The sequence below is a fragment of the Amyelois transitella genome, chromosome 12, assembly GCF_032362555.1.
Source record: "Amyelois transitella isolate CPQ chromosome 12, ilAmyTran1.1, whole genome shotgun sequence".
Taxonomy (NCBI): domain Eukaryota; kingdom Metazoa; phylum Arthropoda; class Insecta; order Lepidoptera; family Pyralidae; genus Amyelois; species Amyelois transitella.
This window is the reverse complement of record NC_083515.1, coordinates 4624908-4647964: the sequence shown is the minus strand read 5'-3', so window position 1 is coordinate 4647964 and position 23057 is coordinate 4624908. Positions and strand designations below refer to the sequence as shown.

General features: G+C 35.1%; 2 protein-coding genes across 2 annotated transcripts in view; both read left to right on the top strand.

Moving 5' to 3' along the window:
* Window positions 1-8653, top strand: part of LOC106142437 (uncharacterized) — a 41995-nt gene extending 33342 nt beyond the window's left edge. The window contains exons 2-6 of the mRNA XM_013344186.2: window positions 1935-2058; window positions 2915-3153; window positions 4272-4364; window positions 5790-5930; window positions 7765-8653. Coding sequence (XP_013199640.2) covers window positions 1935-2058; window positions 2915-3153; window positions 4272-4364; window positions 5790-5930; window positions 7765-8555 — 1388 coding nt within the window. The 3' untranslated portion in view covers window positions 8556-8653. The remainder of the gene's footprint in view (window positions 1-1934; window positions 2059-2914; window positions 3154-4271; window positions 4365-5789; window positions 5931-7764) is intronic.
* A 1011-nt stretch (window positions 8654-9664) lies between these two features.
* LOC106141265 (protein I'm not dead yet) lies at window positions 9665-14754 on the top strand. Its single transcript, XM_060946894.1, has 12 exons — window positions 9665-9672; window positions 10450-10585; window positions 11019-11171; window positions 11529-11656; window positions 11817-11952; window positions 12004-12073; window positions 12309-12369; window positions 12439-12561; window positions 12966-13065; window positions 13400-13503; window positions 14271-14346; window positions 14662-14754. Exons 1-12 carry the CDS (start codon window positions 9665-9667, stop codon window positions 14752-14754), a joined length of 1188 nt encoding a protein of 395 aa, XP_060802877.1.
* The last annotated feature ends 8303 nt before the right edge of the window (window positions 14755-23057 follow it).

Sequence of the window (23057 nt, the reverse complement as noted above, 5' to 3'; positions counted from 1 at the left end):
AAATTGATATAATTTATATTAATTTGCTGTTGAATACATCCAAATACGCTGTTTTCTTGAATTGTCTCCTCGTCGCCTTTTGATCCTCACCAATGGAACCTGGTGTCTCCATATGTTACAAACCAGGAATGGAAGATACGAATGTACGTATATTCGTAATATCTAATTATCATTAGAGCCGGCCCGCTTAATCAAACTAAATTCGAACCCGCTTACGAGTAAGGCACCTTAACTAACCGTTCAACGGTTCCGTTGTTATGAAATATTATAAATAAGTTATGAAATATTCCATCATTAATTTGTGTAGAATCCTTTCAAGCATTTAATTAATGTCGTATAAACAGACGAACTTTTGCTTACGATTTCATTAGAGGTCCGCAATTTCCTCTAATTTGTGCTCATTTACCCAGCCATCGAGTTAAAAAGGTAGACCAATGTTGAGTTTATTCATTTTGTTGGCTTAAAAACACTTTTGTTACTCACACCCTTATATATAATTTCAAATGCTTGGTGTACATCGATCCCCTTATGTGATATGAACGTTGTAGATTGATAAGCATTGTTATTTTGAGAGCTTTGACATTTCGTTTCATATACAAAAATTATAAATAAAAAAGAATCAAGAAAATCAAATGTAAGCTTTTATTGGAATAATTATTTTTGACGGCCTCTGTGGCGCAGCAGTAGCGCGCTTGTCTGTGACCACGGAGTTCCCGGGTTCGAATCCCGGCCAGGGCATGATGAGAAACGATAATTGGGTCTTGGATATTTATCTATAAAAAAGTTTTTATTCTAAAATAAAGTATCGTGCAGTTAGTATCTCGTAACACAAGTTTCGAACTTACTTCAAGGCTAACTGAATCTGTGTTATTTGTCCCGTATATATTTAAGATTATTTATATATTTATTTTAAATAAAGTTCTATTTACAAATTACTTAGAATTTCTAATATTTGCTTACATTTACTTCCTAGAAATAATGGGAAAGAGGCGTGATTTTATGAATGTATGTATTTACTTCCTATTCAATATTGTATTAAGGAAGGTACCAAAATGACCTTACTTTTCTAAGACATCTTCACCTTATAAAGGCATTTGGTTGTGAAATAGCAACTTAAGGATAGCTGACGGCAACATTGCGTAGAATTTTTCGGCAAGGGACGCGACCTCTGAATATCAATGTGTACCTGAGCCGAGAAATTCTGTTTAGCGGTATGACAAAAGGACCCCGATTCACGTCATGCCTTGAATACCGATAAATACACTATTCATGAACCCACGAAACCAAATACTGTCTGCACATCATTTGTTTTATATTACAAATGTAACGGAATTGTATTTCTTAAATTTAGTTCAGTATAAATATTTTTATCGTCGTCTAGCTGGCTATAAACTTTGTTCTAATTTACAGTCAGACATATAATTCAGAAATATCTTTATTTCGGTCGGACGGTCTCTGCAATAATTGTTCAGAAATGTACCTAATTGCTGAATTTTATCAGATTTCTTCGTAAGTTTAACTAACGTATTAAAATCCCGAAATTTTTTATGAACATTGAGTGAAAAGTAAGGATTTTGTACATCTGTAAGTTGTATCCAAATCTAAGACTGGGTACTACAGTATTACTGAATCTATAGTGGTGAAGGATTTGTTTTGATCTCGAGAGCAGGTTAACTAAGTAAAAATTCAAGGCAAGTGTGTCTTTACATTTATAGATCATATACAGATCTTTTAAAGAGAGTTCCTACTTTATGTGAAAGATCAAGTCAAGTGTACCCTCTTTACCGACGAGCTTGCAAAGATTGATGAATGAGATTATAGCAAAAGAAGTAAGCAGGGATCGTCACAAGTGGAGATATGTAGTCTCTGTCTTCCGCTCCGGAATGAATGTAAGAATGTAATGTAAAAATAACAATAAATTTTCGGTTTTTCAGTGAAACGACGGGGAGGTATGTGGGGCGGGGGTGCGCAGTGTGTACACGCCTCGCTGCCACGCGGTGCGCGCGCGCAGCCAGCACCTACGCTCAGTGGCGCCATCGCAAGCCGCCGCCCGCCCAGGTAAATACAAAAATAGATCAGTGTCGAGTGCCTATGTGTATTATCTTTCCCAACTGCTATACTGATTTTAATGATATGTTATGTGAAAAATTTTATTTATCAAGATTGTAAAATTTTTAGAGTTATGAGGCAAAATGCAAGCATTAAAAATATCACCTTATTAGTATGTTAGTATACATGGTAGCAACTTACATAGCCGATGCTGGAATTTTGCCAACGGCTTGCTTTACTGCCTGTGGTTTCTTCTACGATGCGGTTCTAGATTCATATGAAGTCAATATTTTACAAATGTAAATAATAAACCTCAATTTTATAAGACATCATCTCTGCCTTCATATTCTCCGTCTAATATTTTGTTACTGCTTACGCGCTGACACGCTAAGCCGTAACTCTCAGACTATCCGAAGTTTTAATATAAATCATTTCAGCATCCCTATTTTTTACGTTTTCTCTTAAAACTATCGATGAAGAAAGATGAATCTTACAAATATAGCAGATTCTGAACGAACTTTTGAAGCAGAAATGGAAATGTAATGCAGTTCGAATTTGATACGATGTAACAACTGCTGCCTTTTCCATTCACATTGTAAAAGTAAATGAAGGAAGAGGCTAATAAACTTGGAATTATTATTTCAGACAATGGGCTGATTACCCGTCACAATCTCTAAATCTCAATATCATAAATCCATACGTGCTACAGCTTTAACTTGTGATATATATCCTGCAATCGATAAAGTCACGTTATGTGCCTGTGTATTCAACTATGTTGTAATAACGTATCATTCTGCACGCTTCGATAGCAAATATTAATTTATGATTAAAAAAATAAACAAATTAGGTATTTTCTCATTTCCAGACCATCACCCCCCTCACCGACCCTCGTCGCCCAAGTGGACTCCTCCGTGGCTTGCCTCTGGCTGCTCACCCCCCTCTCCGCCGGCACCGCAGTGGTGGCTGTACTGGTTGCAGTGTCGACAAACAACTGGCTCCATACAGAAGAAAACATGTTGAATCCCGCCTTCAATGGAACCGGACGGCATAGCCTTGTCGCGAAACATACGGTGTCGGGGCTGTGGAGGTTATGTCATACTGATCGTAAGTATTCAATTTATGGTGTAAAAATCTCATATCTCGATGCACGCTTTTGATAAACTTTGACTAAACCGATTAAAATCATATTTCACTTCACCTATATAATCATATCTAATTTAAAGAATGGAAAAGATTTTTAAGAAAAAAAAAGTACGAATAGATGCATCAAAGTTTATTTTAACCTAAATTTCCCTATGCTAGCGAACTCAGCTAAACATGTAACTGGAAACATAGTCAAATGATAATGATACTCCATCTTACTCCATCTATTCCTTTGTTATAAGGGCAATTAAAAGACATACTGTTAGCATTCACAACTATCATAATGACTTTGTAATTATTTTTTTGGCAAAACTTTCAAGCCGAATAATTTTAATGTAGACACCCTCATAAAAACGGATGGTATCCCAAACATCACATTGTAGTCATTTTTCAAGTTGATTCATAAAGTGACAGAAAGAAAGATTCCAAAAATAACAGATAATCTTGCGAATTGAAAACAAATATCCAACCGAATGCATCGCATGATTTTTTGCGATCGATATAAAACCGCATTCACAATAGCGGACGAAACTTCCTCATGTGCAACCGTTTACAATGCGACGTCGTCGCTTCCGCAGCATTCTAGGGAAATGCATTGTACTCCAGTCTCGTCCCGCGTTCGTCCTACTTCTATTTCATTTGCATCCGCCGATGTGTCCCCGTGTCCATCACTTTATGACTGGTCCATTTCCTTCATTATATATCGCCGCTTTAGTAATGGGTTCGTTCACGCCATGTCACCTCGCTTTATGTTCCATCATCTGTTTTGTGGATCTTCGACTCATGGCCTCGCTAATTTTATCCCTAAGGATAAAATTACTGTTAAATTTTAATTTAAGCTATAAATAAATTGTTGTAAAAACAAAAACAAAAAAACGCGTTAGGAAAATTTGCGAATTGTTGTTTACTGTTCGTTGTCCTAAATTCCGATAAATTGTAACACCCCTTAAAAGATATAAAAGTACTTGAATACTTTTACTTAAATACGTCGGTATAACTGTGGACATGCTTTATACAAATTATTAATAAAAATTTGGTTTTTAAGTAGGTATGTCATACTGTAATGTTCTCTATTTCAGCCGGAGGTCTGGTATACAGATGTCTAGATATACCATATTTCCCACTCTCTCAGTATTCAGCCGATTCTACTGATTCTACAACTGCAATACCATGTAAGTCTAAACTTGTATTATATTAAAGTAGTGTCCCGCATCGGCTTCCCACGGGAAACATTTATACCTTCCTGGTGAATAATTATATTAAAAAAAAAATCGTTGTGAAGTTTTAAAGATCTAAGCATACATACAAGCAGACATAGGGTAGACGCGGAAAGCGAATTTGCTATATAGGTACTACTCGTATGTAGTAATAGTGATGTCGGCCTCCATAGCGAAGAAGAAGTAGGCCATCTCTGAGTCACAATATGAAATGACGACTGAGACCAACAACGAACAATTATAAGTATTTTATTTAAATAAAAAACACAACACAGGCCAAACAAAAAAAGGTTGTTTTTCATCGTGAAGATCACAGAGCCTCGAAGCCACTACGCCAAAAAGGGCGGCATGATATAAAAGGTCGTTGTTAGCCTCAGTCGCCATCTGGCGCCTGTTTTAGAAAACATTTTATATTCAAAAGCGTGAAACATAAAAGCACTACCCAGTTTTTCAGTGTTGTTCTTGTATTTTATAGCATATAATTGTAATGGAGGGCGCTTCAAATATTTATAAAATAAATTTAATTTTAATAAAAGTAGTCTTCTTTTCTTATATTTAAGAGCTGACTCTTGTTGGCTGAGTTAAGTGGAGCGTTCTCCATCTATCTGTTTTCTCAACACAAAACGTTAACAAAGCTTTAATTTAAACATTTTGAATTCAGTTACACAAGTTACTTTGTCCTGTAAGGTCTCATGGGAATAATAGGATTTTTGTTTAAAGCTTGCGAAGCTAAGAGCAAAAACTTATATAGTTTTTACATATATAGGTACATACAATCACGCCTCTTTCCCGGAGGGTTAGGCAGAGACTACATCTTTCCACTTGCCACGATCTCTGCATACTTCCTTCACTTCATCCACATATATATCGTTTTTTCCATAAAACAATCATGATTTCTATCTTAATAATTATATTAAATTATACCTGGTGTTATGGATCTGTTTGCCCGGTAGACCCTGCAGCTCTCCCTGTTCCCAAAAATGCCCCTAATTAGCGGCAGGAATAAATAAAATACGGAAGATTGCAAAATACGGTCTTTACTTCCACTGACAAACAAGAACACACAAAAAAAACACTATTCAAAAAATGACATAAAAAATAAAGAAATATTTCAAAAAACCTTCTTGGACATCCCCAACACCTGGTGTGATGATATACCTAACGAATTCTAAAAATATAACAATTGCTTAAATAATTCCACCTACATACGTATATATCCGTCTACACGTCTATATCCCTTGCGGGGAAGACAGAGCCAACAGTCTTGAAAAGACATATAGACCACATTCAACGGCTTGATGCAATTGAAAATACAGTTTGCTAGCCCATCACCTACAAGAATTATGATTTGATTATACGATGAATTTAACGTGTTTTCAGATGTCGTGACAAGATCAGCTGCGCCGCTCTTGCTGGCTGTAATTACGCAGGCGGTGGCATCACTATGCTGCGTCCTAGGTCACTGTGTGAAGGGACGCAGACTCTGCACCTTTATAGCGGGGGTGCTTTTTATTATTTCTGGTAAGTCATGAAATAAATATTTTTAACCCCCGACCGGAAGAGAGTGGTGTCATAAATTGTTATCTGTCTGTCTGTGGCATCGTAATTTACAAACGGATGAAGCGATTTCAAATTAGTTATACTACTCTGTCAAGAAAGTAGCAGGAAAAGATCAATAATACACAAACTGTTTGTTATTCATCCAAATTTATTTTATCACCTTCAAAATATGCTCCTTTAGAAACGATACACTTACGCCAACGAATAATCCAATCATCAAAACATTTTTTAAACGCTGTTTCCGGAATTGAGGTCAGTTCTCGCCGCGAATTCTCTTTTATGTCTTCTACCGATTGAAAACGGGTGCCACGAAGTGGTAATTTGAGTTTAGGAAAAAGAAAAAAGTCGGCTGGAGCCATATCTGGTGAATATGGTGGTTGCTCGATGGTATTTGTTGAGTGTTTGGTTAAAAATTCGTTCACAATGATGGCCTTGTGCGAAGGTGCATTATCATGGTGCAAAATCCAAGAATTTTCTTTCCACTAATCTGGCCTTTTTCGTCGGATTTGCTCTCTTAAACGCCGCATAACACTCAAATAATATTCCTTATTTACCGTTTGATCTTCCGGCAAGAATTCCGAGTGCACAACACCGCGATAGTCAAAGAAAACAGTCAACATGACTTTGACTTTTAAACGACTTTGGCGTGGTTTTTTCGGTTTCGGTTCAGTTGGAAGGCGCCACTCCGAAGCTTGTTGACTAGTTTGCATGTCAAACTCGTAAACCCACGTCTCGTCACCAGTAACAATGCGTTTCATGAATGTTGGGTCGGAATTGACTCGTTCTAGCATGTCCTCAGCGACTCTCATGCGATTGAGTTTTTGAAAAAAATTCAGGTCTTTTGGGACTAGCCGAGCGGCAACATGTTTCATACCCAAATTATTAGTTAAAATGGTACGGATCGACTCGTGAGATACAGAAAGTTCGGTGGCTATCTCTCTCAAAGTTGAATGAGGATTTTCAGTCACTATTTCCTTCACTTTTGCGATGTTAACTTCAGTTGCAGACGTTGATGGCCTACCAGAGCGAGGCAAATCTTCCATCACATCCCGACCGCTTTTGAACGCTTTGTACCACTCATAAGCACGAGTTTTTGATAAAGTCGATTCACCGTAAGCCTTCTGTAACATTTTCAGTGACTCCGAACACGATATTCCATTGGCAATGCAAAATTTAAGACAAACTCTTTGTTCGATGTTTTTATCCATTATGAAATTAGCAATACAAACTAGATATGATATAACTAAAAATAGCACTGTATTTAATGTAAACAACAGATGCAACTCAAACTCCGCGCCAAAATGGAAAACAGTTGTGCCAATCTAACAACAACAAAAAAAACAAAAATTTGAATTTGGAACCATAAATAAATAATCCATTCCCGATACTTTTCTGACTGAATGTAGGTGATTATCGTGCAAGTTTTCTTAAACATGTTTTATCAAAATCGATAAAAAAACGGTTGAAGATAGTTGGATAGTTCCAGTTGCGTCCTCATCACCCTGTAAGTAGGTAAAGATGTCTGGACACACCTGAGATCATGGTGAAATATCCAAAACAAATAGTAGATGAATAAATATTGATATTGATCGTAACGGCCTGCAAATTTTTAGTTCAAACTAACTAACCTAACGGGAGTTCTAACTCAAATGTATTATAGTATATAGTTTATTTAGTAAGAAATTTCATTGTACAAGTAAACAATCCTTGTATTCATTATATTACAGCATTTTTCGAACAGTAAAAATAATTTATGGAATTATTTGTAATATAAATTAAAACTTTTCGGTTTCAGGGCTCATCATGTTGACGGGGATCGTCATGTACATATCGGTATTCAAATCACAAGTTGGCCATAAGCTGCGTTACATGACCATATTCAACGTTCCTAGAATGTCATACAGCTATGGATATTCCTTTGGATTATATTTAAGTGGATTTGTGGCTGTTGAACTCGCAGGAACCTCGGCAATATTTTTATTTTTACAATGGTATCAAAAAGACTGGATAACAGAGTTAACCGAAAAGGCGAAAGCTGATTGTCGTGCGTGGGATAGAGAATATGCCTTTTCAGATTTTAGAGAACGTGATTCTACTTTGTTGGAAAGAAGGATTATGAAAAGAGACACGTACCCACCCACGGGGTCATCGGCCGCCACTCCTAGAGAAAGACGGCGGTTTGTATTCGATGGGGATGATGTTCCACATTGTTCGATACACAAACATAGAAGAATTAATTTAAGCTCAGGCTCATTAAAAGACTTGTCGTCTTCAACGTTATATGGTTTTCCAGCAGCGCCAAGGCCGACGGCTTGTGATAATTACTTTGAAGAGTTCAAGGATGTGCCACAAAGTGCTAACACGCTTAGTGGATTAAGGAGTGCATCCATATTTCAATCACAAGCATCTGTAGCTAGTGGAAGGTTTCTAGATACTTCAACAGTGGAACCGCCCCCTCCATCTCGTGAGGAGGAGTTGGTGACGTTTGGTGCTGGTGCGAGGGGTGGGGGACACGAAGACCAACAGCCATCACGCCATGACCGTGCAGTTGGGACCGACCCCTTTAGAAGAACAACGCCCGTTTGATATAAGACACCGGGCTTACCTCCAGTCTAAAAGCATATCGATAAGTGATAAAAAAGTGACAATGCATTCGTACTATTTACATGTAGACTAAAAACTGTACGTTGGTAGATATGGGTACCTAACATTATGAAGTGTCTTTCGAATTTACGAACTGATGAGTAGGTACGTGAATTATTATGTTATGAAGTTTTTAATTGTTACATTTCCTTAAATAAATAAACACTGCCATTTGTCTGTAGAGTTTATTATTATCATAACTAAGTACTTTTGTGAGCAAGGGAACGATTTCATTTATATTCTTAAGTAAAGCCATCGATGGTGTATTGTATTAGTCTGCACAACCACCAGAAAAAAGGATTAGAGAAATCATTGCTGCTGTTAAAACTATATCTTTATCAGAATTAGATAACCTACAAAAGACAGTAATAGCTTGAATAACGGAAAAAGAACGGCTGATTCCCCTCAGAATTACAGGTACACTCTAAAAAGGATGCTTTTAAATTCACACCCCAAGTCTCTGCGTAAAGAACTTTTAGCTGATTTCCGTGGAATTTTGTAGAATCCTCGCAATGACTATTTATGGAACCTAAATGCCAAATTTCGAATCTTTAGACCAATCAATCAGTGTCCTCGATACATACATTATTAGCTTTCGCCCGTGTGAAAAGTATCTCCTTCTCCATATTATTGACACTGTACGTATACAAATTTTCAGTGGTTCTAACGTGAAAACGGACTTAAACAACTTTCACATTTTTTATAAGTATATGTAGGTATGTATGGATGGATCTACGTTACGTACAAAAAGAAATGTAAAAAGTATACATATGTGATTGTATGCAATAAAAAAAATCAAAGCTCTGTGTAAAAAGGTGCAGACATATAAATATTAAGTAACGGTTTTTAATCTGTGCCAAAACGGCAACCCTAAAAAACTGGCCTTTTGAAAAATTTGTGTTCTAATTAAAAAACAAAAACCCGTGGATTACATTTTGTTTTCTTGACATGTGTTGTCGTTGATGTAGTGGTTTTCTTCGTTTTTTCAGTAAACACTTGAAAATTACTTTGATAAATTAGCATAAGAGAAAACACCTCAACCGTCTTTCAATATGGGAGCGTGAGTATATTTAGATAATAAATAATATAATAATAAATATATATGGGACAAATTACACTGATTAAGTTAGCCTCGAAGTAAATTCGAGATTTGTGTTACAAGATACTAACTCAACGATAATTTATTTAAAAAAAAATACTTATATAGATAAACGTCCAAGACCCAAGGCCCCAATCAGAGAAATTTTGTTTCTCCTCATGCCCTGGCCAGGATTCGAACCCGACCTCCATTGTCACTGTCAAGCGCACTACCACTGCGCCATAGTGGCCGTCAAGTTGATATTGATATGTTTTATACCAAAAAGAAATACCTTTAAGTTTATTTAACTTCATTTAGAAAAGAGAGCAAGCTTAATGCCAACAATACATATTTATGACACGAGTATGAAGAAAACTTACGCCAAGAAAGTTTAATACATAAGCCAATTTCGCTGATATTTACATCTTATTTATGATACTCGTAGTTTCAATCACACACACAATGAAGGCACAATCTAGATAAGATGAAGTTACCGAATAATACTCTATTTTGAATTAATATTGGTTTTTGTTTTTCAGAATTTTGGCTTTTATGTAAGTAAAATATTGCATCAATCTACCCACCCTTTAATTGATTTTTCGTCAATAGTTAGATCTATCTATAAAAAGTCCTAAATTATTCTGTCGATATTTCGTACTTACAATAATATATCTGTTTGATATTATGATACATTTCTATTCTTGCAGTCAGTTAGTAAAAAAAAAATATTTTTTATTATAATCTATATATTTTATGTAGAAAGGGTAAGCCACCTGAAACGCCAATCAAAGGATTTATTCCAAGGGTGAAAAATATAGTCATTCAGCATTTTAGAGGTATCCTTGGAGTTTTAGTCCCCATACTGCTTTTATCCTGGCAGTTAAATTTGAAAACCGTAAGTGATTTCTATATATTAATACGCATTTAAATCAAATATGAATCCGTGCCTATGACTTCAATACAGAGTGGTATAAAAATAAGGTTTTTACACGACTTGTCTCTCATCTGTCCTCTATTATCCTGTTTATAAAGGTATCTTTAGATTGTCATATATTTAAGTATGTTGTTAAGTGCAGGTGTTTTTTCCAAAACATTTGGTTATCAAGGATATTTATTTAAGTATGTACTTAACCCAGAAATAAACCTATGAGTACATGGCCTCTGTTTCGACCAAATCGCTGCGATACTTAGAGAATGTTTGTATAAAATGATAACGTTCAATAGGTTTGAATTGTGAACGTGCATACATTAAGTTGTGTATTTTTACATAGGTAGATGAAATACACACTCTCAAAGAACGTGTTTATTATGTTATCATTTCATTTCAGGCGAGTGTTACCGCCGTCCATATTTGGATATTGATGTTTTGCTTTTTTCTCTTCCAACCAGTCAGCATTCAAGTGACTGGGATGATCCCTATATTTGCATTCCCAATGATGGGTTTATATCCAACTGTACAAGTGGTGAAAATGTATTTCAACGTAAGTTCTTTTTTATATACGTAGTCGCTTATCGCAAAGAATATAGAAGAATATTTTTAATGACATTTGTAAACGAATACAATAATCAATACTCGTATACATACTTATATTGCATTGTAATCTTTCAGACGTACCTCGACTCGATCTAATAGGATAGTGTACAGTATTCAAAATACTCGAAAGCCCCATTCAGCTGGCTTAATAATGATATTGATACAAAAAAAGTAACTGGGTGCTAGCCCATTGCCTGAAAGGAAAATCTCAAGAAACATGTCCCTTTCTTATTTTTTTTAATCTATACAAGCCAAATTTGTTTCCAACTTCCCTGAATCGAAGTAAATGATAATTTATTTTCAGGAAGGCGTAGCTTTATTTATAATAGCTGGTATGCTTCACTTGTTGCTGAACAATTCTGGGTTTGATAGACGGATTATTCTGGCTATCTTGTGTGCGGGGAAAGCGAAATCAGGCTTTACGCCTATAAAGTTAGTTATTTAGTCTCTAGTACTTTGCCATTAAACGAAAATTTCTTGTTTCTGTGGGAATTTTGGGATATTTTAATTTTTTATTTTGTTACCGATGCGGTTTTTTTGTAATCAATTTATATAGGAAATAGGTAATTACATACACACCTTTTCATTTCAGACTGCTTTGTAAATGCTCGTGTGCTGGATTTTTAATGTCAATGTTTTGCCACAGACTTATAGTCGCTTCGACGTTAATTCAGTATATAACTCCAATATTGATGGAGGCACAGGTAAAAAATATAAATAAAAAAAAAGTTAAACAAATATTTAAATGCATCACATTGTAATTTCTCTACTTTCAACAGGGTAAGGCCGCGGAATTCACAAAGTTGAGATATGTCATCAATAATTCTATTCAGATATCATGTGCCCTAGGTAATGTTTTATTATTATCATTGTTTACATTTTTGAACTAGAGTATGCCCTGGGTTTTCCCTCGCTAAATAAAAATTCCCGCAAATTTTTAGTCCTATCTTAGTGCACCCTGCAAGGGATATAGACGTGATTATATGTATGTATGGTCTTAAAAATTAACACGGGAAAAATTTGCGTCTTAAACTTGATTCATTATTAAACCTTCAAATATAGGCCTTAACTATGTCTTTTTCAGGGGGTATAGTCATTGTTCATGCGTCTTACTGTACCCTGGCGTACAGAGCGATATTTTACGGGTAAGTCCAATTGCAGTTACGTACGAAAAGTTGGTAAGAATAAAATTGTAACTCAATGAAATTTTACAGATCAGTTAAGGACGTGCAATGGCCTGAATTGCTTAATTATTTGCGATATACCGCTTTCGCACTTCCTCTTGCGCTAATAATATTTGTGCTGAATCTCATTTACCATATCATACTTCTTAAAATGTAAGTTTTCTCTTTTCATTTAGATCAGTAGACCGATATCATATTTTATATTTAAAAATTTATGGAATGAGTACATCAATTTTCTTTACCTACGCTTTTACTTAGCCTGACTTTTGATATTCGTTTTAAGTATTCTATCTTATGAATATATGTATGTTTGTTATTCAGTGATGAAATTTAGTAGTACACGGATAGAACAACATATAAAGCATTTTTAGAAATTTCCTCGAGAGTGAAACAAGAGAAGATTTAAAAACTTGTTTTAACGGGTATTCCAACCTCGCCATATGACTAAGATTATTGGCTGGATATGTCTAGTTCCCCACATTGTACCATAAGATCACATCCAGTTGTATGAATGTAAAGATTAATTCACGATACATAACAATATTTTTGTTCTACAGACGTGCAAAACCTGTTCCTGAATATAAAATGACTCTATTTAGAACGAATTTAATAAAATATAAATCCCAAATCCCATCAAAAATAACAAACCACGAAAAGGTATTATTGTATATTGAATTATTTTAAGACGTTACTATTGGTGTAATGGCAATTTCAAAAATATATTTCTTACCGAATGTCTGTCAATAATATGAGATTAATATTTACCCATTTTTTTGCCAAATAATTGGTGCTTTGGCTGTGAATTATTAGATAGAATGTGTGTGTATGTTAGTACAAATAATATAAAAACTTACAATTAATAAGTGGACTGGTTTATTAAATAGAACCAATAATAACCAACAGTAAAAAGGCGACAGCGCACGTCATACGCAATTTTATTGTGTTAAAAAAAACACTGTGCTTTCAATTAAGTATCTTCATTTTTTTTCAGCTGACAATAATTTTTGAAATATTAGCATTAGCAATGTTATTTGGACGCTACATAGACATAAATAGTGGAGCTGGATGGAATAAAGTTAATCCAAATTGGAGCTCGTAAGTATCTGTTCACATACATATATCACGTCTTATATAAGTCTTGAAAAGTCTGATAGGCCACGTTCAGCTGTTTGGCTTTATGATAGAATTGAGATTCAAATAGTGACAGGTTGTTAGCCTTAAAGAAGAATCCCAAGTTTATAATAATATAATTTTTTTGAATTTGAATTCTTTTTTTTTTGTTGGTGCCGGTGACCACGGCACATGTCACATTGTCACATGAACAGGTTCATGTGACAAATAATACGGGCATCAAATAAACCGTTTATTGGTCAATTGTACTTTAAGCACACCCTAGAGGTTTAACATTTAAAATTGAAAGAAAATAACAGTTCCATTCAAAATCCAGTATGAACCAATATTTTTTATTTCCGGTATTATAAAAAAAATATCTTTAAAAATTTTCTTTCGTGTTATCTGCCCCTTTGCTGGTCAATTGTTTTCTCTTACCTTGTATTATACACTAGCTGTGCCCGCGACTTCGTTTGCGTGGAATAGTTTTTTTGGGCATCATTGCAGCCCTCAAGGATAAATAATTTTCCCCTTCTTTTCCACATATTCCATTATTACTTTGCTCCTTATAGTTGCAGCCTGATGTTATATAGCCTAAAGCCTTCCTCAATAAATGGTCTATTCAACGCAATAAGAATTTTTCAATTCGAACTAGTAGTTCTTGAGATTAGCGCGTTCAAACAAACAAACTCTTCAGCTTTATAATATTTGTATAGATATTAAAGATTAACTCCAATATCTATGTTTTACAGGGCAAATGATGCAACAGTTGCTGCAATATTCGTAGTGATGTTACACGTACTTCCGAGAAGTTGTACTTTCGTTAAAGTTTGTCTTGCTAAAAGTATGTATTCCATTCAGTATTTTTATATAAACTTACCTTTATTTATCAACTTCATCATTTTAACTCAGGTTTATAAAAATAAGTTTTTGAATACAATTATTTAAATTGAATATATACAAAAAAAAACACATGAAAAATCTAATCATATTGTTTTCCTGAGTTTATTCACAGCTATTGAGATTCTTCTTATGAAGTTCATTGATAAAATTTTCCGCGAAAAATCGAAAAAATGATAAAATTAAAACTGTCGCCAAAAGCTTATTTGGTTATTCTCAAATAAAATATTATATTTATTTCAGAAAAAAGTCAACTTCCTCCTACAAAGCCCGAGTCAGCAATATTGTTCTGGCGATTTGTTGATAAAAACACAAATTATGGCTATTTCTTTGTAATTGGTAACGTACCTATTTTAATTTACTAATACTTTACTCATACATCTCTATGCTAGTCAGGTTGGGAAGTAAACCGTAGTATGTTCTAGCTGCTTTTCTTCGTAAAAGTCGAGGAAAGGAAACTCGGGGATTCTCTTCCAAGGCGCGGCTTGCGACCTATCACTGAGACCGTTTAATTCTAGGCTGTTTGCTCTGAATCAATTAATTTATAAAATAAGCTTAAGGTATAGAATTACATAATTTTTCGCTCTTTTCTTCACAGGATCTGGCGTGGCATTATGGTTTGGGTTGTTGCTTAAAACTGAAAACCATGACGCTGGGCAAGATTTTAGCAAGAAATTTGAATTTCTTACAAGTCAAAGCTTTTGCATCGGTCTGTTATTGATTTGCTTGATAACTGTTGTCTTGACTAATATAATATCTGGAGTTGCTGCTCTCGCCATATGGATACCTGTCGTTCAACATATAGTAATACATATTTGTTATTTCTTTCTTCATTTTATACATACATATTATCACGACAGAGTTATATAAGTGTTTTAAAAGAACTAAGGTAACGAAAAGATCTCGTATCTTGGGGAGATCATATTCCAAAGCTGAGAAGAACGTACACCAAGATAAGCCTCAAGTCCGAGAGGAATAAGGAGGAATAAGTAATTTATGATGAAACTTTGAAACATGAACATGTCGTACTAGCCCCTACTTTCCTATCTGGAGAGAGGTGTCATTATAATCTTAATTATTAAATTTGCTAAATGAGACCTGGCCAAGTATTAATAAAATATGAGTACATGCATTTTTATCAATTAAAACTGCGTCACTTTTGCAGGGTATTATAGTGAACCAATAGATAATCTTTGTCTAAAATGCGTCAAATTTGCAGGGTAATAGCGGATCAATAGATTCTCTTTGGAAAACCAGTAGGTACCGTGCCGTGATGGCAGTCGGCATCGGTAGTTCTTTTGGTTTTATAAGCCCTTTTCTGTATACTCCTGCATACTTCTGTCATCATACTGGGAAGGTTCCTAAAAGGGTAATGGTAAGTACGAGTAATATTTAATTAAAATCGTATCTATCGTTAGGTTCATATACTTTTAGCTCAATTTTTGTTATAACTGTGCCTGGGATCTCTGTCTCTATGTACTTTTTGTTTTTGGGATGTTCAACTATAATAAAACCAACGGATACGTGACAACAACTGACTTTATTAACCGGAAATACAGGATGTATGATGTTACAAGTGACGTAGACAATATTTTTATTTTTTTTGTTCCTGAGGCATTGTTATACTCTAAAAATCATTAATTCTACACTCCCACTTAACAATGTCTTCAACTTAACAAAAAAAAAATTAATGTTCCACAAGACCTAAAGTTTTCATAAATTCATAATGCTTATTTTTACAAAGGCCTTTAGTAAGAAGATCTGCAGGCATTTCTGCAGTTGGTTTATATTTAACTCTAATTGTACCATTGTTTACACACTCTCGACAAAAATGATAGCGGATGTCTATATGCTTGGACCTTTTATGATGAGTCAATGTGTTGCCTGATAGCTTGATTGCTGATTGATTGTCATTATATATTGTTATTGGGTAATTTTCTTTAATAATTTCAAACAATAAGTTTTTCAGATAGATAGCTTCTTTGCAGCAATCAGCCAACCCCATGTACTCAGCCTCTGTACTAGATAACGCAACTGTACATTGTTTTCTGGTTTCCCAGGCTACTGCACAACCAGAAATTTGGAAAAAATACCCTGTATAAGACTTTCTATCGATTAGGTTACTAGCCGAGTCTGCATCGACATAGCCCTCTAATTGTTTGTTACCACTTTTATAAAACTTAAGAGAAAAATCTTTAGTTGTTTTTAAATACTTAAGTACCCTTTTAGCTCCAATGCTCTTCCGTGAAACAATTATTAAATTGGCTTAAATAATTTATAGAAAATACAATATCTGGTCTAGTGAGGACCGCCAGGTACATCATGCTACCAATTAACTGCTGATAAGGCAACTTTTTATTACATACAGAACTTTTAGTTAAATTTAACTTCTGTTCAATAGGCGTATTAACAGTTTTACAATCATTTACATTAAACTTTTTGGCTATCTCATTTATATAATCCTTTTGATCAATACTTATAATACCATTTTCTTTATCATAACTAACATTCATACCAAGACACCTCTTTATACTTCCGAGATCTTTAATTTTAAAATTTTCTGACAATTTGTTCTTAAGCATGTTAGTTTCTTTAACACAATTTGAAAATATGAAAAAATCATCCACATATAGTAAAACAATAGTTCTTAAGTCTCCATCAATTTTTGTAAATAGGCATGGCTCTAGTTGAGATTTATTATAACCAATAGTTTTTAACAATTCTTCAACTTTCTGATACCATATTCTAGATGATTGCTTTAAACCATATATAGCCCGTTTAAGCCTTAGTACAGTATTAACATCATTACATTCTAAACCAACTGGTTTTTCCATGAAATTTTTTTCTGACAATACACCATTTAGAAAAGCTGTATTTACATCTAAGTGACACATTTCTAGATTTAATTTCACTGCCAAAGCAAACATTAATCTTAATGTGGAATGACGCAATACTGGTGAATATGTTTCATAATAATCTACACCTGGTCTTTGGGTAAAACCCTTAGCAACTAATCTTGCCCTATAACGCACAGAATTATCAGGATTATACTTTTTTTGAAGAACCCATTTACAAGAAACTACAGTACCTTGCTCTGGTGATTGCACTACCTCCCAGGCATCATTGTCCTCAAATGATTTGAGTTCCTCTGCCATAGCTCGCTTCCACTGCAAACTCTCAGTTCCACTTAATGCATCATCTAAGGTAAGTTCACTTTCACTAACACTGATATCACTTTTTGCTACACCAACTACTAACCTATCAGGTTTTTTTCGTATACGTTTAGGTTGTGACACATCAACTTCCTCTGATACTTCTGCCTTGTCTCCTGGAAGTTCTTCCATATCTGGAACTCCTGTCATATCATCTGGTGTTTCTGGAGTTATATTTTTTGCTATATTTTCCTTTTTCATGTTATCTATATCTCCCACTGTTTCTGAATAGGTTTCTGGCTTAATCTCCTTTTTGATATTATCTGGCATGGTGTTATCTATCCTTATTTCCACATTATTATTCTGGTTACCTTCCTCAATCACTATGATGTCTCTACTGGTTGATATCTGATTATTCTGAGGGTTGTAGTATCTGTAACCTTTTACATTGTCAGAATAACCAACAAAGATACATTCTATTGCCTTTTTATCAAATTTCACTCTCTTTTCTTTTGGTATATGTACCATTATCTTACTGCCAAATATACGCAAATGGCTGATGTCTGGTTTCTTTCCTGTATATTGTTCATAAGGTGTTTTGTTAAGTCCAGAGACAACAGACCTATTCCGCAAGTATACCGCTGTATTAACAGCTTCTGCCCAAAACTTCTTTGTTAGGTTAGCATCATACAACAAACACTTTGCCTTTTCAACTATGGTTCTATTTAGTCGCTCGCACAAGCCATTTTGTTCAGGTGTGTATGGATTGGTTTTTTGGTGAATTATTCCAGTGTTTTGCAGGTAATTTTCAAACTCTTTGTTGCAAAATTCTGAACCATTATCTGTTCTTAATATTTTTATTTTCTTACCATTTTGATTCTCTACTATTGACTTATAAGTTTTGAAACATCCAAACACTTGGTCTTTTGTTTTTAGGAAGTAAACATTTGTCATTCTACTGTAATCGTCCACAAATAATAAGAAATATTTGGAGCCACCTATGGATCTGGTCTCCATTGGACCGCAAACATCTGCATGCACTGTGTTTAGCAATTCTGTACTCCTGTTGTTATCATTAGGAAACGGTAACCTGGTTTGCTTTCCTTCACAGCATACTTTGCAATTAGATTTTGTATTCTGGGACTTCTCTGTGTATGACATTCCAATGACAGCACCATTTTTTATTTTTTCTAAATCACTACTGTTCAAATGTCCTAGGCGTCTATGCCACACAGTCCCTGATACTGAAGACAATAAACATTGAATGTTTTTGATGTTCAGTTTGTAAACTCCTCCTATTAAACTTGCTGTTGCCACAAGCTGATCCTTTTTATTGTGAATGTAACAAGTATTACCATCAAAATACACTCTGTTTTCCTGCTTCATTAATTGACTGACTGATAGTAAGTTAGTCGCGAGACTTGGAACACACAAAACATCAGAAACCGGAATTTCATAGCTCTTGTTTTTCAACATAGTTGTGATTCGTGTATCCCCACAACATGTTACAGGTATTCTCGATTGGTCTGCAATGACGATTTCTTTTGCTTCGATGTTAGTTTTGTTAAATAACCAATCTTCATTTGGCGTCATATGCTTACTGGCCCCCGAGTCTACGTACCATTCTGCATACATACATACATACATATCATCACGTCTATATCCCTTACGGGGTAGACAGAGCCAACAGTCTTGAAAAGACTGAAAGGCCACGTTCAGCTATTTGGCTTAATGATAGAATTGAGATTCAATTAGTGACAGGTTGCTAGCCTGTCGCCTAAAAAAGAATCCTAAGTTTGTAAGCCTATCCCTTAGTCGCCTTTTACGACATCCATGGGAAAGAGATGGAGTGGTCCTATTCTTTTTTGTATTGGTGCCGGGAACCACACGGCACCCGGGAACCACACGACACGTACCATTCTGAGCGATTGAAAGTTCCACTTAGAAATACCGCACTGAAAGCATTTGAAAACTTTTGTTTATTTTGTTTTGCACACTGATTTTTGTAGTGGCCCGGTTGTTTACATTTGTAACACATAATGGCCGACTTGACGTTTGACTTTGTCACATCCGGTTTTTCAATGTTGGCAGCTTTGTTATATTGCTTTTGTTTTTGCCAGTGTTTGGCGGCAAATGCACTTTGTTGAGTGTTGGTATCATTGCAATCTTCCATATCTATCAACTTCGATTTGATAGCGTCTGCCGTTATGTCTATGCCCGAATGTTCAATCGCCATTATCATTGGCGCAAATTTATCTGGTAAACCCGCTAAAAGTAATGAGCCGACCCATTCGTCGTTTATCCTGAATCCTGTGTTATTCAATCTTTGACTCGTTTCCACCATTAATGTAACATACTGAGCCATTGAGTCACAGTTTTCACGACGAATCGAGATGAGATTTCGTAGAAGCCCAATTCTTCTCGTAAAGCCGGTGTCATCAAACATTCTTTTTAGCTTTAACCACAGTTCTTTCGTATTTCTCTCGTTTTTAATATGTACATATAGACTGGGATCAATGGTTAGTATAATCTTGGCTTTTGCTTTAGGATCATTTGCACTGTCTTCCTTGGTGATGCATTCCTGCATTCCCTCCAAAATCAGGAAATTCTCGACCGCAAACGCCCAATCTTCATAATTTTCTCTGCCTTTCAACTTTGAGATCGTTGAAATAATATTCGAAGCCATTGTAACTATCACTATCTTTAACACTATTCACAATAATTTTATTTCCGCGTGCGTTCCCATAACCTATAATAAAACCAACGGATACGTGACAACAACTGACTTTATTAACACTAGAAGGGCCATGGCCGTCAATTTGACGGCAAAATAATTTTGATGGCTAATAACTTTTTGCCTGTATTTCAGTTTGTATTCATATTTAATGACTTTTCATAACTTATGATTGTATAAGTTTTAACTTAATAAAAATAAATAAATAATGATTGATATGCGGGGTATGCTTACTCATACCTAATAAGACCGGACGCCGTCAATTTGACGGCACTTGAATACTTTGAAGTGTTATAAACAAAAGTTTTGTTTCTACCTTCTTATCTTACCTATATATTTATATGTTGTGTTTATTGACATGACTTACAGTTTCAACTGATTATTTGAAGAGAATTGTCGTGTGTTTATTTTATAATGAGTTCCAATCGGCGTTCCAAACAGCTCTCGAGTTTAGAAATAGAACGAGAGTTATCGCAACTTTGTAATATTGAAGAAGATGACCCAGGTGATGAAAGTGGAAATGAATTATCAGTAACGCATTGTGATAACGAAGATGAAGACTTTCAGCTAGACCAAGAAAGTGCTACATCTGAGGATTCAGAAGCCGACATTCCAACTGAAAGTCATTTCGACAGTGAAACGCAGGACAGTAATTTACACAGCGAACGTGGTATACGTAGAAGTCGTGGCAGAAGACCTGGATCCAGCGGAAGAGCAGTGCATTCGGGAAGTATAACACGTGGTGGGAGGCAAGTCAGAACGTCATCATTACCCGAAATAGGTATGAGACAAGTGGCTAGTGATGGCACTGAATGGACGTGTATTCCTAGTTTTAGTGGTGGAACGACGGGCCGTCGAAGTCGGCAAAATGTACTGAGAGAAAACCCAGGTCCCACTCCATATGCAAAGCGGTATGTAGAATCCAAAAAAGTTATTACTTCTTGGCGTCTTTTTATTCAAGAATTTATATTACGACGCATAAAGTTGTGCACTGAAACTGAAGCACGTATCAAATGTCAAGATGAATCGTGGGAAATTTCTTTAGATGAATTAGATGCTTTCATTGGACTGATTTATGCACGTGGAGCTTACAACATGAGCCATTTAGACCTAGACATTTTATGGTCCTTAGAATGGGGTCCGCCAGTTTTCAAAAATACTATGAGTAAAAATAGATTCAAAGAAATAATAAAATATTTACGATTTGATTTGAGAAGCACGCGTAATACACGTTTATCTACTGACAAATTTGCAATGATTTCTGATATATGGAATAATTTTATAGAAAATTGCCAAATGTGTTACATTCCTGGTGAAAATATGTCTGTTGATGAGCAGTTATTTCCATCGAAAACACGTTGCCCTTTTTTGCAATATATTGCGAACAAGCCTGATAAATTTGGAATAAAGTTTTGGTTATTAGTGGATGTTGAGAGCAAATATCTGTGTGGGGGTTTTCCTTATTTAGGAAAAGATAGTGAGCGCCTAAGTAATATGTCGTTACCAGAACATGTTGTTATGAAATTGTTACAACCTTACCTCAAAAAAGGTCGGAACGTTACAACGGATAATTTTTTCACATCTCTAAAATTGGCAGAAAAGCTAAGATCTGAAAGTACAAGTATTGTTGGAACAATGAGACGGGCAAGACGAGAAGTACCAGATGTACACGAAGATGGCCAGTCCACGTCTTCTATAATATTCTAGATTTGGCCGCCATAAATTCATGGATTATTTATCGCCAAGTTACATGTGAAAACATTTCTCGTCATAATTATATTCTACAACTTGTAAGTGAACTTCGCGCAGAGTACGTGAATAAAAAACAAAGTGCATCAGCTTTTCAACGTTTGGATAACATAACTATTGAAGAAGAACAGCCTTCTACATCACAAAAAAGACGACAATGTCAAATTAATTCAAAATGTAAAAAGAACCGCACTTGTGACTTATGTACTATTTGCCAGAAAGCTGTTTGTGGTCAATGTGTAAAAAAAGTATTTAAAAAAATTATTTGTGATTAATGTTTTATGTAACTAATCAAAGTATTTAATTAAAAGCATTAATTAAAATTCGTAATTTTGTTTTTATGACACACATAGGTACATATTTCAATCATATTTTCTCCGTAATTATCATATACCGTCAATTTGACGGTCGCGGTCTTTGAAGGTATGCAATTTCCCCGACCCTTCTAGTGTTAACCGGAAATACAGGATGTATGATGTTACAAGTGACGTAGACAATATTTTTATTTTTTTTGTTCCTGAGGCATTGTTATACTCTAAAAATCATTAATTCTACATCAACGAGCTCGAGTATGTCGACATGTTTTAATTTTTTTAACACGTTGAACGCCGAAGGAAAAAGCATGTTGTTCCGTTTAGGCCACGGGGGTTACCGGTGAGCCAAAGGGTGTTGTTCCGTTCAGGCTTTGGTGGTCACCGGTGTGCCATCGGAGAGCTTCACTTCAAACGCAATTTACTGGCCGAAACGCAAAGATACTATGCAATAACGTTACTAAGGTGGGCCGCTTGGCCCTGTAGAATATAAGATTCGGCTTGGTTCTTTTGTACGGGTAAACACTTAGATTTTTTTCCAATTTCTGTCAAATTATTAGGGCTGTACTGAACTGCCATATCAAAAGTATATTAAAAGTAAAATAATTATTAATTTAGATACTTATCATTAGAAAGGTAATATTAAAATGCAAAAACCAATTATTAGGTTAAATGTTTTATTAGAAATATACC

Bases quoted from the DNA above. Each gene is read 5' to 3' on its own strand.
- LOC106141265 (XM_060946894.1), top strand. The intron at 12,370-12,438 runs GTAAGTCCAATT...GAAATTTTACAG, and splicing joins TACAGAGCGATATTTTACGG to ATCAGTTAAGGACGTGCAAT. The intron at 14,347-14,661 runs GTTTGTCTTGCT...TATTTATTTCAG, and splicing joins GAAGTTGTACTTTCGTTAAA to AAAAAAGTCAACTTCCTCCT.